Source organism: Zonotrichia leucophrys, chromosome 2 (genome assembly GCF_028769735.1).
Source record: "Zonotrichia leucophrys gambelii isolate GWCS_2022_RI chromosome 2, RI_Zleu_2.0, whole genome shotgun sequence".
NCBI classification, from domain to species: Eukaryota; Metazoa; Chordata; class Aves; order Passeriformes; family Passerellidae; genus Zonotrichia; species Zonotrichia leucophrys.
In genome coordinates, this window is record NC_088171.1 from 130,760,089 (window position 1) to 130,774,415 (window position 14,327).

The 14,327-nt window shown below is 39.8% G+C and overlaps 1 protein-coding gene across 1 annotated transcript; it reads left to right on the forward strand.

Annotated features, from left to right (window-relative positions):
- The first annotated feature begins 93 nt into the window (after window positions 1–93).
- Window positions 94–8,846, forward strand: RIDA (reactive intermediate imine deaminase A homolog). The gene is made up of 6 exons (XM_064703579.1): window positions 94–228; window positions 4,410–4,515; window positions 5,067–5,121; window positions 5,961–6,029; window positions 7,566–7,621; window positions 8,037–8,846. The coding sequence occupies exons 1-6, from the start codon at window positions 167–169 to the stop codon at window positions 8,097–8,099; spliced, it is 411 nt and encodes a 136-aa protein (XP_064559649.1). The 5' UTR covers window positions 94–166; the 3' UTR covers window positions 8,100–8,846.
- Window positions 8,847–14,327: the final 5,481 nt, after the last annotated feature.

The following is a 14,327-nucleotide window of genomic DNA, read 5'->3' on the forward strand; positions in this document are numbered from 1 at the left end:
CCCGCTACCGCGCATGCGCATTCTCCCGGCAGACCCCTGAAGGACTACATTTCCCAGAGGCCCGCGGGCGGTGGTGGGCGGGGCGTGCTCCTGCAGAACGCTAAGGGGAGGGAGTGCAGGCGGGGAGGCCCCAGCAGTCCCTGCAGCTTCGGGACCAGCTCCTGCCATGGCCTCGCTCGTGAAGAAAATAATCAGCACTGCTAAAGCCCCTGCACTGGGTCCCTACAGGTAATGCTTTAGAAAGATCTGAGAGTCTTGGTGGATAGCAAGTTGACCGTGAGCCGGCGGAGCCCTTGCAGCCAATGGTGTCCTGGGGTGCAGCAGGAACAGTGGCCAGCAGGTCGAGGGAGGTGATCCTGCCCCTCTGCTCAGCCCTAGTGAGGCCACATCTGGAGAGCCCTGTGCAGTTCTGAGCTCCTCAGTACAGGAAAGACAAGGAACTACTGGAGAGGGTCAGCAGAGGGGCACAAAGATGATGAGGGGTCTGGAGCACCTGAGGAGAGTCGGGGGAGCTGTTTAGTCTGGAAAAGACTGACAGGGGATCTCATCAACACCTATAAATACCTCATAGACAGGTGCCAGGAGGATGGTGCCAGAATCTTTTCAGTGGTGCCCATTGACAGGACAAGGGGCAATGGCCATAAACTAGAACAGAGGAGGTTTCAGCTCAACATGAGGAAGAATTTCTTTATATTTGGAGTGGCAGAGCAGTGGCACAGGCTGCCCAGGGAGGCTGTAGCGTGTCCCTCTCTGGAGACATTCCAAACCCGGCTGGATGCGTTCCTGTGTAACCTGCTCCAGCTGCCCCTGCCTTGCCGGGGGGTTGGACTGAATCATCTCCAGGGGACCCTTCCAACCCTAACAATTCTGTGATTTTGGGAGCGGGAAGTCTCTCAGGGGGTGCAGGAGCAGGTTTTGCTGGCGGGGTTTTGGCATGTCCCTGGGGTCTGTCAGGCAGGCCTGGGCTGAGGGCAGGACCCTGAGCAGGGGCCGCTCCTGGTACCCCCTCCCCAGTAACCCCCGGGGCGCCTGGAGTCCCAAAGCACGAGTGGGGCTGTGGGGCCACGGCAAAGTGCAGCCCCATAGCGGGAGGGGGATAGCTCAAAAAGTTAGGTTGGGAAAATAATTCTGGAATTAGTGGTAAGGAGTGAATTTAAAAAAAAAAAAGAAGAAGAATGATTGCTCTCCAGAAAAAGGTGCTTGGCTTTTTTCCCTTCCATGTTGTGCAGGGAAGCTAGAGATGCTGACTATGCAGGTGATACAGAGTGAATGCTGAGCCCAATCCAGGGCGAGCTTGGTTGGATGGAGAATTCAATGCCTGGGAATTGAAAAGTCTTTCTTATTTTGAATAGTTATAAATGTTTTTCAGCCTAAAAACTTAACTGCTGTAAAAATATGTAAGATGTTCAGCATTTTCACAAGTATGTTGCTGTAGCAGTTTTGCATATCATTAAAATGAAAAATCCCAGTTTGAATTGGAGAAAGGCTTCTCTTTGCAATTTGGATATGAAAAAATGTTCAGTCAGTATAGTAGATTGTCATAGCTAAAGTACTAAAGGGTTTTTACCAGGATATTTTCTAAGAATTTTTAATTCTATATTCAGGCTTTGTGTTCACAATAGCATCTTTGTGCCTTCCAGGTGCAGTTTTTGTCTCCATTACTTTGTGTCCTAAGCTTTCTAAGCTTCGGACTTCTTATAGGCATATAAAGATGGAAAAATACAAAGTGTAGAAGCAGAGAGACATGACATGAAGGTTAACTTCTGTAAACAATAAACTATTGGTGGATGGCAGCCAGGGGCCTGGCATTGCTTGGCATCAGGAGAACATCTAAGACATGGGAATGCAACAATTCTTTGTCTGCATGTCCACACCACTGTCCCAGACTTCAACATGGCTTTCAACTCCAAAATGTTGTGCTTATTGGTAGTTTTTGATGAAATACTGCTTATTGTGCAGCCTGTTAAATGTATGATGGGTCTAACATCAATAAGTTTATCACTAACTTAGTTTATCAGATTTTAGTAAACTTGTCAAAGTCCACAGAGCAGAAGTTGCACAAGAAATAACTGCCAGATCTCTGCTGTGAGGTCTGAGCTTGGTTACACAGCAATGAAGGATTGAGATGAATGAACTGCATTCCTGGTTCTGCTACAGCCCTTCAATATGATTTTTGGTGACCTATTTTTACTGTATTTTTCTATTTCATTTACTGCATCCATTTGCCAGTACCTTGAGATGGGTAGGTAGATATATAAAAAGACACATATGTGTATGGACCTATATATCTCATTAATGTTATTAACCTTTTAAAGGATACTGTTCTTGTATTAATCCACAGTCATTTGTGTAAAGATCTGATTAACAGAGCATGGTTCCTAACACCATGTCTCTGACAGACAGTGTTGTTCCAAGGTCACAGTGTCTGCCCAGTTATGCATTCAGGCACACTGAAATGTGACTGACTTCAGACACACATCACATCCCTGCTGATTAATGAGTAGCTATGACTGGCCCTAGTTGCAAGGTGCATCTGCAGTTAAGAATTGATTGGGGTTTGTGGAGTTGAAGTTTCCCTTAGCTGCACTTGTACATTTGAGTGCAGTGCAGGTGTGCTCCCTGGCTGGTAAATTGTTCCTGGCCTCAGTGAATGGAGGATTCCCTGGTGGGCACACCAAGAGGAGGAAGCTGAGCAGACCCAATCAGGCTGCTGCAGATGTTTGTCTGGCAGTGGTGTCAGAAGGCTTCAGCTTGTTCTTTCCCAAGTTATTCATGATTTAGGACTCTCAGAAGGTCTCCGAGATAAACCTTTCACTGTCATTTGCTCTGTGATAAACAGTACAAGACAATCTCTTTCAGTGGAGAGCCCATACCTTCTTGTTGCACAGTTCCCTGTGCTTCAAACACAAACAGAAGGTTGTGCTCTGAGGGCCTCCCTCCACAGCAGCAGTAGTAGCAAAGAAAACTAAAGAAACCTATGTCTACGTGCACACATTTCTATCAACAAGACTGGGTCAGCTAGAAAACTATTCACTGGTTTCTCTTCTTTGTATGGTGTAGTTTTGTGATTTACTCCGGTTTTGTTAGTTGATGACAGAAAAAATAATTCCCACGTAAGACAGTTTACCATATCTGACAAAGTTACTGGCTATTTTTTCCCCTCATGAAATTCAGGAGAATGTAGGGCAGGTGTAACAGAAAAGATGGGAAGTTCAGACTGCCTAACCCTGATCATTTGACTGAGTCCCTAGATGAGGTTAGTACCTTGTGAGGTAAATGCATTAAGACAATCCAACTGAGTGAATCTCAGCTGAGAGATGTACTGAAAATATTCTCTGAATATGTCCCTCTTTTTTCATCAACATTAAAGGGCAGCAAACCTCCTATTTCAGATACTTCAGAAAGTGCCTAACTCTAGTTTGTGTAGCTTGAGAGAGCTGTTGAATGGCCAAAACATTGCATTTTCTTGTGGAATGAGAAGAGATATGAAAAATGGTATTGACATGCCACAAGCACTTGCAAAAGAATCTTTCTATAATTTCTTTGCAAAATATTTTTAATTATTGGTTGAAGATAATCAAGTTGTGTCACTTGTATAATGTTTGCTAGGTAGTTTAAATCTTTGCTTTCAACTTTTAACCTCTTTGTAGTAGAGACTTTAATAGTTGCTGACTCAACTTCAGCAAAAGCACACCTGACATTTTTATATAAATGTTTTGCAAATAGCTTCAATTTTGCATTCTTCTGAATTAACAGCAAAGAAGTCACTCAGGTTATTTGGTGAGAGGAGTGTGATTGTTCTAGGAATGGAGTGATCAAGGTGTTTTGCTGACTAGCCAAATTCCTTACTCTGGAGGAATACTGCCAGAGAATCAGGGTGCAAGGTATCACCTCACAGCTGTAACTCATTTTCATAGTGCCTGTTTAAGAAGAAAAATGTTAAAAGTTAAATATCTTTTGACTTTCCTTTTTTTTTTTTTTGTTTCTCCATTGCTCTGCAGATGAATTGTGGTTGAAAGGTATTGTCTGCTTCTCAGACAGGGATGCAATATTTATCTGGGCAGGTGCAAAAAATGTTTTTATTTACTCTGCCTTCCCTCTGTGCTATTTGCTGTGGGGAACCTGTAGCTCAGTTTAGTGTTGTGTTACTGCATTTACAACTTGTGCCTTTGCAAGAAACAAAGGTTTATCTCCTCGAGGGCAGAGCTTAGATGGTGTAATCCCAGCTCTTCAAAAGCATAAGCAGATTGATGTGTGACTGCATGTACAGACTTGCATGTGCAAAACCTCAGTCTTCTTCCTGATACATTATAAAGTACTGTAGAAAATTTGAAATGTGCTTTTGGATTTGAAATTTGAAATGTTTTTGTGGGGGAACATTAGACCTAAAATGGCACTTGTGCTTTCAGCCAAGCCGTGCTGGTGGACCGGACAATGTACATTGCAGGGCAGATCGGGCTGGAGCCTTCCACTGGGCAGCTTGTCTCTGGAGGGGCAAAGGAGGAAGCCAAGCAGGTAAGAAGTCTTCCAGCAATGAACTTGTAATGGAGTTGCCATGGGTCTCATTAAAGGTGGAATTGTGGAAAAATTGAGGAGGATCGAGAGCACATCACATTGTCCAGATGGGGGAAAAGCAGGAGGAAATCATTCCATCTTAACTAATGCTGTCATTTTTCCAACAACTTGGAAAACACAAAGGTCAGGGTGGAAATCTGTTTCATGTAGGAAGGTATGAAAGGTTCAGTGTTTGAAGCAAAGGTTCACACCCCAATAAAAACCCTGGCTTGAGTAAGGCAAAGTTTTAGTCCCCCAGCAGCAAAGAGGTGGAGTGAGATAATGGGATGAGATGGAGCTGCATCATGTATTTACATCTAATGAGTGGATGGTTTAATATTTATTAGATGCTCCTTCCTATTAATTTTTATTTAAGTTAGTCTTTTTTTGACAGTTGAGGTTCTGCTGGTTGAACAGTAACACTTCAGCCAAGTCACAAGTTATATTTACATACTTACATAAATATAACCCAGCTGATAGCTAAAAGATTTTTTGTTTCATGTTTTCTTTAGGCTCTAAAAAACATGGGAGAAATCCTGAAAGCTGCAGGCTGTGACTATGGCAATGGTAAGTGCTGCTGTGACTCTGGCAAACAGGTGGTTGTTTTTACCTGAATTAAAATATTAAAAAATCAAGTGACCTTAAAAAAAAAAGAAAAAAGCTATTTGCTGAACATTCAATTGTTACCAATAGCTGGAAGAAACAAAAATTGTGAATTTAGGTTAAAAAATAAAGGAAATTAATCTGCATGGAAGTCTTTGCAATGGGTATCAATGGTACACTGTCTTTCACCAAAAACTTCTGGCAATGGTAGTAATGTTTTAATTCCAGCTGGGGGAGCTCAGGTACAGACAATGTTTCAGTGACTGCAGACATTTTAAGCATCCTAGGCTTTGCTCCAGGTGAAAGCAGATTTGTATCTTTGCTGTTAGTATTCTAGACACTGTTTTTGGGGGGAGGATTCTACTGGTCAAGCCACACCAGGATTCATGCTGGGTTAGGCAGTCCTGGGAAAAATTCTAGCACAGAGTATATTTTCAGACCTTCCATGAACTTTTTTTTCTGGCAGCAGATATTATTATATATAAGTTATTGCCAGCAGCTGGCTTACAGCCTGTTGTATTTGATCTGCTTATCAGTTCAGTGCCTCTTGGGAGAATTTGGCTTTTTCAGAGCTAGTCAGGAATGGTTTAATTCCCTAAGGTTTTATTACATACTACGTGCTCAGATTTTTTTTAGGTGGTTCCCTAGGTTGTAGCTCTAATGGTCAATATCTGCAAAACTTTTCAAAATGTTTAGAATACTTGAGAGAAATGTATAAAATAAAAGCAAGAAATGCACTAAAGTTTTTCAATTTTTTTATGCAAGTCAGAGGTCTAAAATAACTGCACTTACATAATTTCTAGTTGTGAAGACCACAGTTTTGATGGCTGACATGAAGGACTACAATGATATCAATGATGTTTACAAACAATGTAAGTAGATATTTTAGTTGTTTTACCATTATGGCTTGTGGAAAAATTATGTTCATGGTAGTCAAAGTGTTTTAATGACTCAGATGATGTAGTTCCATATTTTTTGAAATTCCAGTAGAAATTTGTTTACAATTTCAAGTATCAGATCAATCAGAGCCTAATTTCATGTGCATTTGTGTTCTCCATCCCACTAACTCACTGTCCTGTGAAGATCAGCTCCTGCTATCCCTACAAGTTGATATTCTTTGCCTCTTACCTTGCTTGATGTTCTGCTGTCCTGGCTGTAATTCTACCGTAGGCAGCCTCCAATGCTGAATTTCAGATTTTATATCTCCATTTCTTTAAAGTCTGTATCTTTGAATAATTTGAGGGCCATTGTTATGGGACAGGGCTCGTTCTTTATACAAGGATGAGCCATGCTGCTCCCCTTGAAGGAAAAAAGAGAACAGTGCTTGGTCAACAAAAGTGAATGTAGACTGAAATGGGTGATTCCAACGAGCCATGTTGTGCAGAATAATTTGGGACAATTTGCATGAGCTCCTTATTTATGTAGCTTTGGCTTTTAATTAGATAGCAGCATCTGGTCTGGAATGAAGTCTCATTGAGAAGCAAGTAACACAGTTTCCTACTTGTCAAAATGTACTGGGGGTGTGAGTTCTTAAGCAGGGTAAAACCAGACCAGCTGCATGCTTGGTTACTTGTTACCTCCAGCTGGAGTTTGAGCAAACAGCTGCTGCTGTTCTCTCATTGTGAGTTATTACTTCAGTGCAGGACCCCAACACTTCCATTATTAACAGTTTTGTGATTACTGTCACTAGTAAAACTTTGACTTCATTATGCAGATTTCTTGATAGTGCTCAGTCTGGCTGGACAGGACTTTGAGCAATCTGATACAGTGAAAGATGTTCTTGGCTGTGGCATGGTGGTGAATTGGACTATGTGGTCTTTAAAGATTCCTTCCAGCCTGAACTATTCTCATATTCTGTAAATCCAGCTCTTATATCTTTACCAGTACCCTTCCCCAAGCCTTACCCCTGTTCTAATATCTGTGTTTGTCAGGTTCTAAATAGGCCTGTTTTTCCTCTGTTTTTCTTTGATATGAGTAAGGTTAGACTCCTGGTGACTTCCTGTGAATCTGGGATCTTTGCTCATGACTCTTTTGGCAGAGGCCTGTTTCTGTCTCCTGCTCCTTCTGTGAAAGAGCCATTCCCTGATGTTTGAAACTGGATGATCACCATTCTGATTTAATCATCCTTTTGCAGCCAAGTTGGTGTGAAGGCCCTGCAGTGTCAGCAGAGTACAGGTTATCGCTGGCCACCAGGTCTCAACTGCAGCTGACTGCTGGGGGATGAGTGGTGGCTTGCTGAGATTGAGAGCAGTCAGTCACTAAAGCAAAAAAAAAACAAGGCCGGCATAGAAGTCTTGTAGCCTTGAACCTGAAACTGTTCCAATGATTTAATTTTATACAGATTACTTTGAACTCTGTTTTATCAAGCCAAGGTTAGTGATTGCTGGATGTTTCTGTTTAAATTACAGTTTTCAAGGCAAACTTCCCAGCCAGAGCAGCTTATCAAGTTGCTGCTTTGCCCAAAGTAAGTGTCACTTTTCTATCTACAAAAAAACCCAACATTTTCTGAAATACTACTGAAGCATTCTGACAGCTTTTTGAATTCTGAAATAGCTTTGATTGCAATTATTTCAATAAAGACTTAATTAGTTTCTTTTCTAAGTATACCATTGTTATTCCCACACATTGTCAGAGATCTGCATGTGAGCTACATATTTCTTTATGGTGGAAAACATTAGAAATAAGGGGTTATGATACTTGAGTAAGCATAAATTGAATTTACAACATACTGAACATTGCTAAATCAGTAATACAACTGTCAGAAATATAATCTCTCTCAAATGTCACTCTGTTTTTTATGAAGTTGTGTTGTTCATCCAATTGCTTCATAAAATAGATACATTAAATTCCTAATATGTTTCTTCATTGTTTTGTCACAGGGGGCCAGAGTTGAGATTGAAGCTATTGCCATTCAGGGACCTCTCCAAGATGCTTCAGCATGACTATAAATAGAGATTGGATATCTTACAATGGCAGTTTTAGATTGAGTTAATACTTCTCCCTTATATCCAATTCCTACAGCTGACTAACAGCAGTTATACACAGCTGAAATCAGTAAACTTACTGAGGAAAGGTGCTTTCTTCAGCACTCACAGTGAGTTCTGTACTGACAAACTCTGAAAAGTGCCTGAGTCCTGCTAAAATCAGCTGAGCCAGATTGCAGGACAGGATCTGCCCTTTGTGGGGGTGACTGGATATTCAGGTATTAAGGTACATACCTGGGTGAATGTATTGGAGTTACACTATGGGTGATATGGACATGGAAAACTATACTGATTTGTAATTGTAGGTCTTTAGTAAAAAAATTTAAATTAAAAAAATGACAGAAATGAGAAAACAGAACACATTAATTGCTTAGCATACATCTTCACTTCAGAGGAATTTTATTTGCTTCTGAATTTTCTTAACCTCTTTCTTTACATAATAGATTACTGTTGGGACTCAGATTTTTTTTTCATATGTAAGCAACTGCTTAACAAAGACAATAATGATTTCAGAAAGAAGAAAATTATGATTTTCTGAAGTGGTACCTTTATAAATCAGATGGATATTAATATCTACATGTAACCGTTCTCGTGATCTTTTTTATAGCAATTCAACTTTGACTGTTTTGATTTTAAAAAACCAGTAAAAATTAAAGAATGTTTAATGAGAATCAAATAAAATTGCAACTGCAAAATGTGCTTGTCTATTATGGGAACAAACTTTTCTTTTCCTGAGTGTGGTTTAATACTCCATTACAAAAAAGTCTCCAGCTTGCTTATACAATAACAAATTTGAACCAAGAGAATAGGCTTATCTACATCCTAATAGCTAAGGATTAAATTCTCCAGGACAGGAAGTTTTCAGCTACCATCATTACAGTTCTTGTAATTTTTTCCTCTGCCATTAAGGTCAGAAGCATTGGTTTGATGGGGTGATTAGGCAATATTGAGAAATACAACTGGTGATGCCAGTAACTTATCCCATCCCTCTGTATTGATCTTCTGTCAAGTAGAAATAGATACTGTGAGAACAGTCAGCCCTACTTACCAGTCCTAGATTTGATGTGAAACAACCATTCCTCCTTTTCACTGATCTTATAAATTGTACCCTTATAGACAAAAGATTCTTATTGAGGTTTACACAGCAAATATATGCAGCTATAAGGATTTTTTATAGAATTACCTTGCTTTCTCTGGGAGATAATTATTTTTATTAGAAGCAAGATAATGCCTTTGTTATTTCAAACAGCAGACTTCCAAACAACCTTTGAAAAATGCCTGACTTTTCTCTAAATAAACTTCCTATGCATAAACTTTTTGTTGCTGTTCTTGTTCTGTCTCCTCGGCTGTACTAATAAGGCATCTTATGCTCTGTAGCTCTGATTCCATAAGCAGTCCCACCTAAGAAAACACATGGTCAGATGTGTTAGGAAGGAGTTAGTACTAACTAATATGGCTATGACTTTCTAGGAAACACAAAGCAGATGTTCCTTCATTTTGTTAATTAATAATAATTAAAAATAATGTAATTGAATGGAGTTACATTTAAACTTTTAAATGGAGTTAAATTCCTAATTTATATTAGGTTTCTCTGTTACAGCTTTGTTTAGGTGTAATTACTTGGTTGGGATCTGTTTCACTGATTTGTAGGAGATTTAGTTCAAGTTTACTGTTAATGAGCTGATTTCAATTGTTTTGAGCATGAGCTGTGTTCAGCCTTTTATAACCCCGTGGTTTATCCCTCCTCACTGCTCGCTGCCTTCCTCCTGTGCCCGCCTGGAACCCAGCGCTAGGTGGCAGTTGCGGTGTTGTGGTGGCGGGCTGAGCTGAGCATTGGCCGGTAAGAGGCAATCACAGCCCTCCTTGGGTGGCAGGAGAGTGAATGCACCGCTGCTCTGCACAGCGGGGGACATTCTGAGACTGAGATGTAAATGAAACACCTGGAAAAGTTCCATGCTGGATGCAGCTGACAAGGCAGAACATACTGCCTCCATTAAGTGTTTGTATCAGTAAGGTGCATTCTGCAAAAACTCAGGAGCAGAAATTCCCTTTTAGCTTTATGATTCTTCAGATGAGGATAGTTGTAGTTTTTAGACTATATATTTAAATCAAAGCCTTTCAAGACATTTTCTTGATATGTATTCTTCTGATACAGGAGGTTTAGAATAACTAAAATAAACTCTCTTATTTACAGCTCTAACACAGTTGTTTTCAAAATAAAAATTCTGCCTTCCACAGAGAAGTATGAAACATTTATTTTATTTAAGCAGTTATATTATTTGACTATTCTTTAAAACAAAAAGGCCAACAGCCATGATTCTCCAATATGAAAAGCCTGTCTCCTAGGTCTTAATTTTCAAACTAAGTACATAGACATTTAACAAATTGTTTTAAATAGAGGTATGTTAAAAGACAGGGTTTTGTTTTTCCTTTGGTAGATTGAGCTGCATGCAAAATACAAAGTTGCAATTCATCTTGTGCCATCCTCATTTCGGCATTTAAAATCTGTTTCTATCACATGTAACTAAAAAAACACAGCAAAACACCTCTTTCTGTGAAAGTTAAGCAATGTATAAAGTACTGAAATGTGTATGTTCTACCAAGTGTTTCTTTTAGTAAGACTCTTTCTTCTTTAAGTGATTATATTCTCAACAGGTTAAATAATGCAAAAAATAAATTTCAGTACCTAGTTTTAATGAATGTGTGTTCTCTTAAATCACATAAACTGCCCCAATCTTCTTCTACCTGCACTTTCTCTTGCTGCCATATTTACCTAAAAGCAGTTCCTCATTGAGTGAAAGAGCCAACCCCAGCCAGATGTGCTGGGATCTTCTGAGACCCTACAGTGTGTGTATATGTCTGCACAGAGCTGGCAGGGTGCAAATTTAACCTCTTCTAGGGCTGTGTTTATTGGAAACTAGAAAAAAAATTCTACCAGAACTTTCTTGTTAGCTTGGAAAATAAGTTTGTTCTTTCTAGTGCGCTGCCCAGCACTCCCTTCAGTGAGGAATGGTTACTTCTACCTTGGATGAAGTTGAGGACTGAAGATCGTTTAGCTTTTGATAAAATACAAAACAATCCTCAAAAATGCTTGACTGTATTTAAAAAAAAAACCAACATGTTGCTTAAGATCTGGAGGTGTATCATATAAACACAAATATTGCAGCAAATCCTCCTTTTCCCAGCCTTTAACATGAGAAAGCTCTTTGACAGACAAATTTCTGCTCCTTGCAACCTCTGAGTAGTCCCAGGTATGCAGGAGCAAGTAACTGCAGGCAGTGGCTCTTTATCCATAGTACATGCTTTGCTAGCTCCCAGACCATGAATACCAGATCTCAATGAAATTTGCATGGCAGGGATGTCTTATTTCTCAGGGCAGGAGTGTTCAGCATATTTCTAGCAAGCACATTTTGATAATTTAGGTGATTTAACTTTTCATATTTAACATAGTATCAAGCATACTTCCTCTTTAGGAGGGGAAAAAGAGAATTCACCTGTTGTGATTATAGACTTTGTAAGGATGAAGATGATTGAGAAATACTGCTACTGTTTAGTCATAAACTGGTTTATATTCCTCTTGTTTTCATCTGCATTGCTTAATGGCCTGAAGAAGCTGAACTGTGAAGAACATACACAGTCACCTGTCATCCTTGTTACAACAGTGGTAGAAAGAGTGACTTTGAGGTGAGCAGGTCATTGTGACTCCCTTGTATCTTTAAATTTTATTTCCAAGTGCAGTCTCCTCTGTTGCTATGAATACTACTGATCTCTGTCACAAAACTCTTGTTGGTTTATGCTTAAAAATAGTTTCATGCTTGCCAGACTGCAGTTCATGATCTTGCCTGTTGGCAGCCTGTCTCTGCCGATTTCATCTCCTGTGTTTTGGAGTGGGGCTGTGCTAGTATATGTGCTGGTGGCTGAACTGAATTCCCAGCTCACAGGAGGAAATCAGCTGAGGATGGAAGTGCTTGGGGCATCCTGGAACATGGCTGTACACCCAGCCCAGTCCCATGTCACTTTGGGGTGTTCTCATTCTGCTCAATACCTGTTCCCCAACTCCTGAAAGTGCATGGTGATGTTTTTCATGGGATGGTTTGAGTATGTGGATAAAAACATTGACTACTTCTGTTTGTATTTTTGATGCTCACTTTAATGTCAATAGATGTTTTAAATAGACCTAGCAGCTTGTTTTAGCTTCTCTGTTACAGAAGGCCAGAAAAGCTAAAAAATAAATTAAAAGTGACATCCACCTAGCAAAAATTCCCTAACAAATGTATGCATTTGGCTTTTAAAAGTTTGTGGTGTTGCCTAGAGGAAGTTGACATTAAATGAAACTGACAAGTTCATAATAATGCTGCTAAGGAGAAAACCTTAGATTTAGTAATACAGCCAAGAACTATCAGCTTATACAAAAGGTTAATAGGCCAAGGATATCAATTAGATTATTTAATACAAATCAGAGTCAGCTGGAGTCAGACATGTGCATGCACTATGAAATTATATCTTAGAGGGGATTTGTACAATTTGCTGGTGACAGTTAGGATTTTTGTTAAGTCCTATTATACAATAAAGCTATTAAAAGAGCAATATTGTGCTTGCCATTTTTAGGTAACTGACCATTTCTCCATGTCCTACATCCTTATGCCAGAGATCTTGTAAACACAGTCCCTAGCAATGTATTAGATCGAGTCCCTTTGCACAGGATATAGCCTCAAGCTGTGCCAGCAGAGGTTCAGGTTGAACATCAAGAGGAATTTGTTCACAAAAAGGGTTATTGGAATGGGCTGCCCAAGGCAGTGGTGGAGTCACCATCCCTGGATGAGAAATGACTGGATGTGGCACTTACTGCCATGGTCTAGTTGACAAGGTGGTCTTCAGTCAACATTTGGACTAAAGTAACTTAGAGTTGTTTTCCAACCTAATTGATTCTGTGATCCTGCAACATTCAGCACCAGAACAAATTTCTACTCTTTATCTGACCCAAAACACCAATCCTATCTAGGGCCTATTTCACAGGAAATTTGTTTGAAAGTATTGCCATTCAGCTTCATCTCCAAAATGATTATTTAGCATTTTGGAAAACAACCCAGACAGTCCCTGATAGCATAGAGAAATAAAATAGATAACCTTTTCTTTGGGAACAGGCTTATATTTGTCTCTTAGACAGGTTTGTATTTTCTCTCTTAGAAGTCCATTTTAGAAGCCACAAATGCATATGAGGAGAACTACACAGCTAAAGACAGGTTATTATTGGCCATTAATGTTAACAGCTGTGAAGTGATCTTCTAGGATTTATATAACTAAAACATCCCATTCAATTAAAAATGCCCCCTGTATTGTAGTACAATCCCATCAAAAAATTTGAATTTAAAAATGGGGAGTGAGAAGCACACAGCTGGGTCGTGGACACTGCACTCTGTTATCTTCTATTTTCTGGAAAACTGCCCTCTGCATTTAGTTAGAGCTTGGTAAATTTCCTCTCCCAGTCCTCTGCGTGCTGTACATTTCAGCAGCTGCCTGCATTGGTAGTCCAGGCACTCAGAGGACCTGCCTCCATACACTAATTGAAGAGAAAAAAGCTACACTCTATTTTTCATGCTATATAATGTTGGTTGAAGGTTTCAACAATTTGAAGCCAGTTAATCTGAACCTGGTAAAAGCTCCTAATTGAAAAAGGAATGATCATACTGCTGTTGAAAAGGTATGCTGGTGTGTATAGAAGGCACTCTGTGGCAGGGAGATGAAAGTTTGAGTATTTCAAAAACTTGAAGCCCTGGCAGCTTGACTTCAAAAAATCTGTATTATACAAAACTTTTTCTGATGCCTCCTATTCATGTGTCTGTAGCTTGTGTTTCAATCCATAAAAGCCTTTATATTTTCCCAACCCAATAAAATTTAAAAATATTCATGTGAACAGAAGAGCAGGCCCAAGAAGAGGACATTCATTGAGACATAACTTCTATTCCTTGATATTAGCTGTCTCTGAAACACATGGAGAAAATTAATTTAGCAATTAATGGAAAGTATAACTTGATATTCACTAAATCTGACAGGAACTCAAAGTGAAAGTTCCCTGGAAGTATCACAGGATGGAGGGGATATCTGCTCTTCTCCCAAATTTGTAAGAATGTTCTGTATGGACCTAAAAGCAACCAGTGGTTCTGCTTCCTCTCTGCCATCCCATCA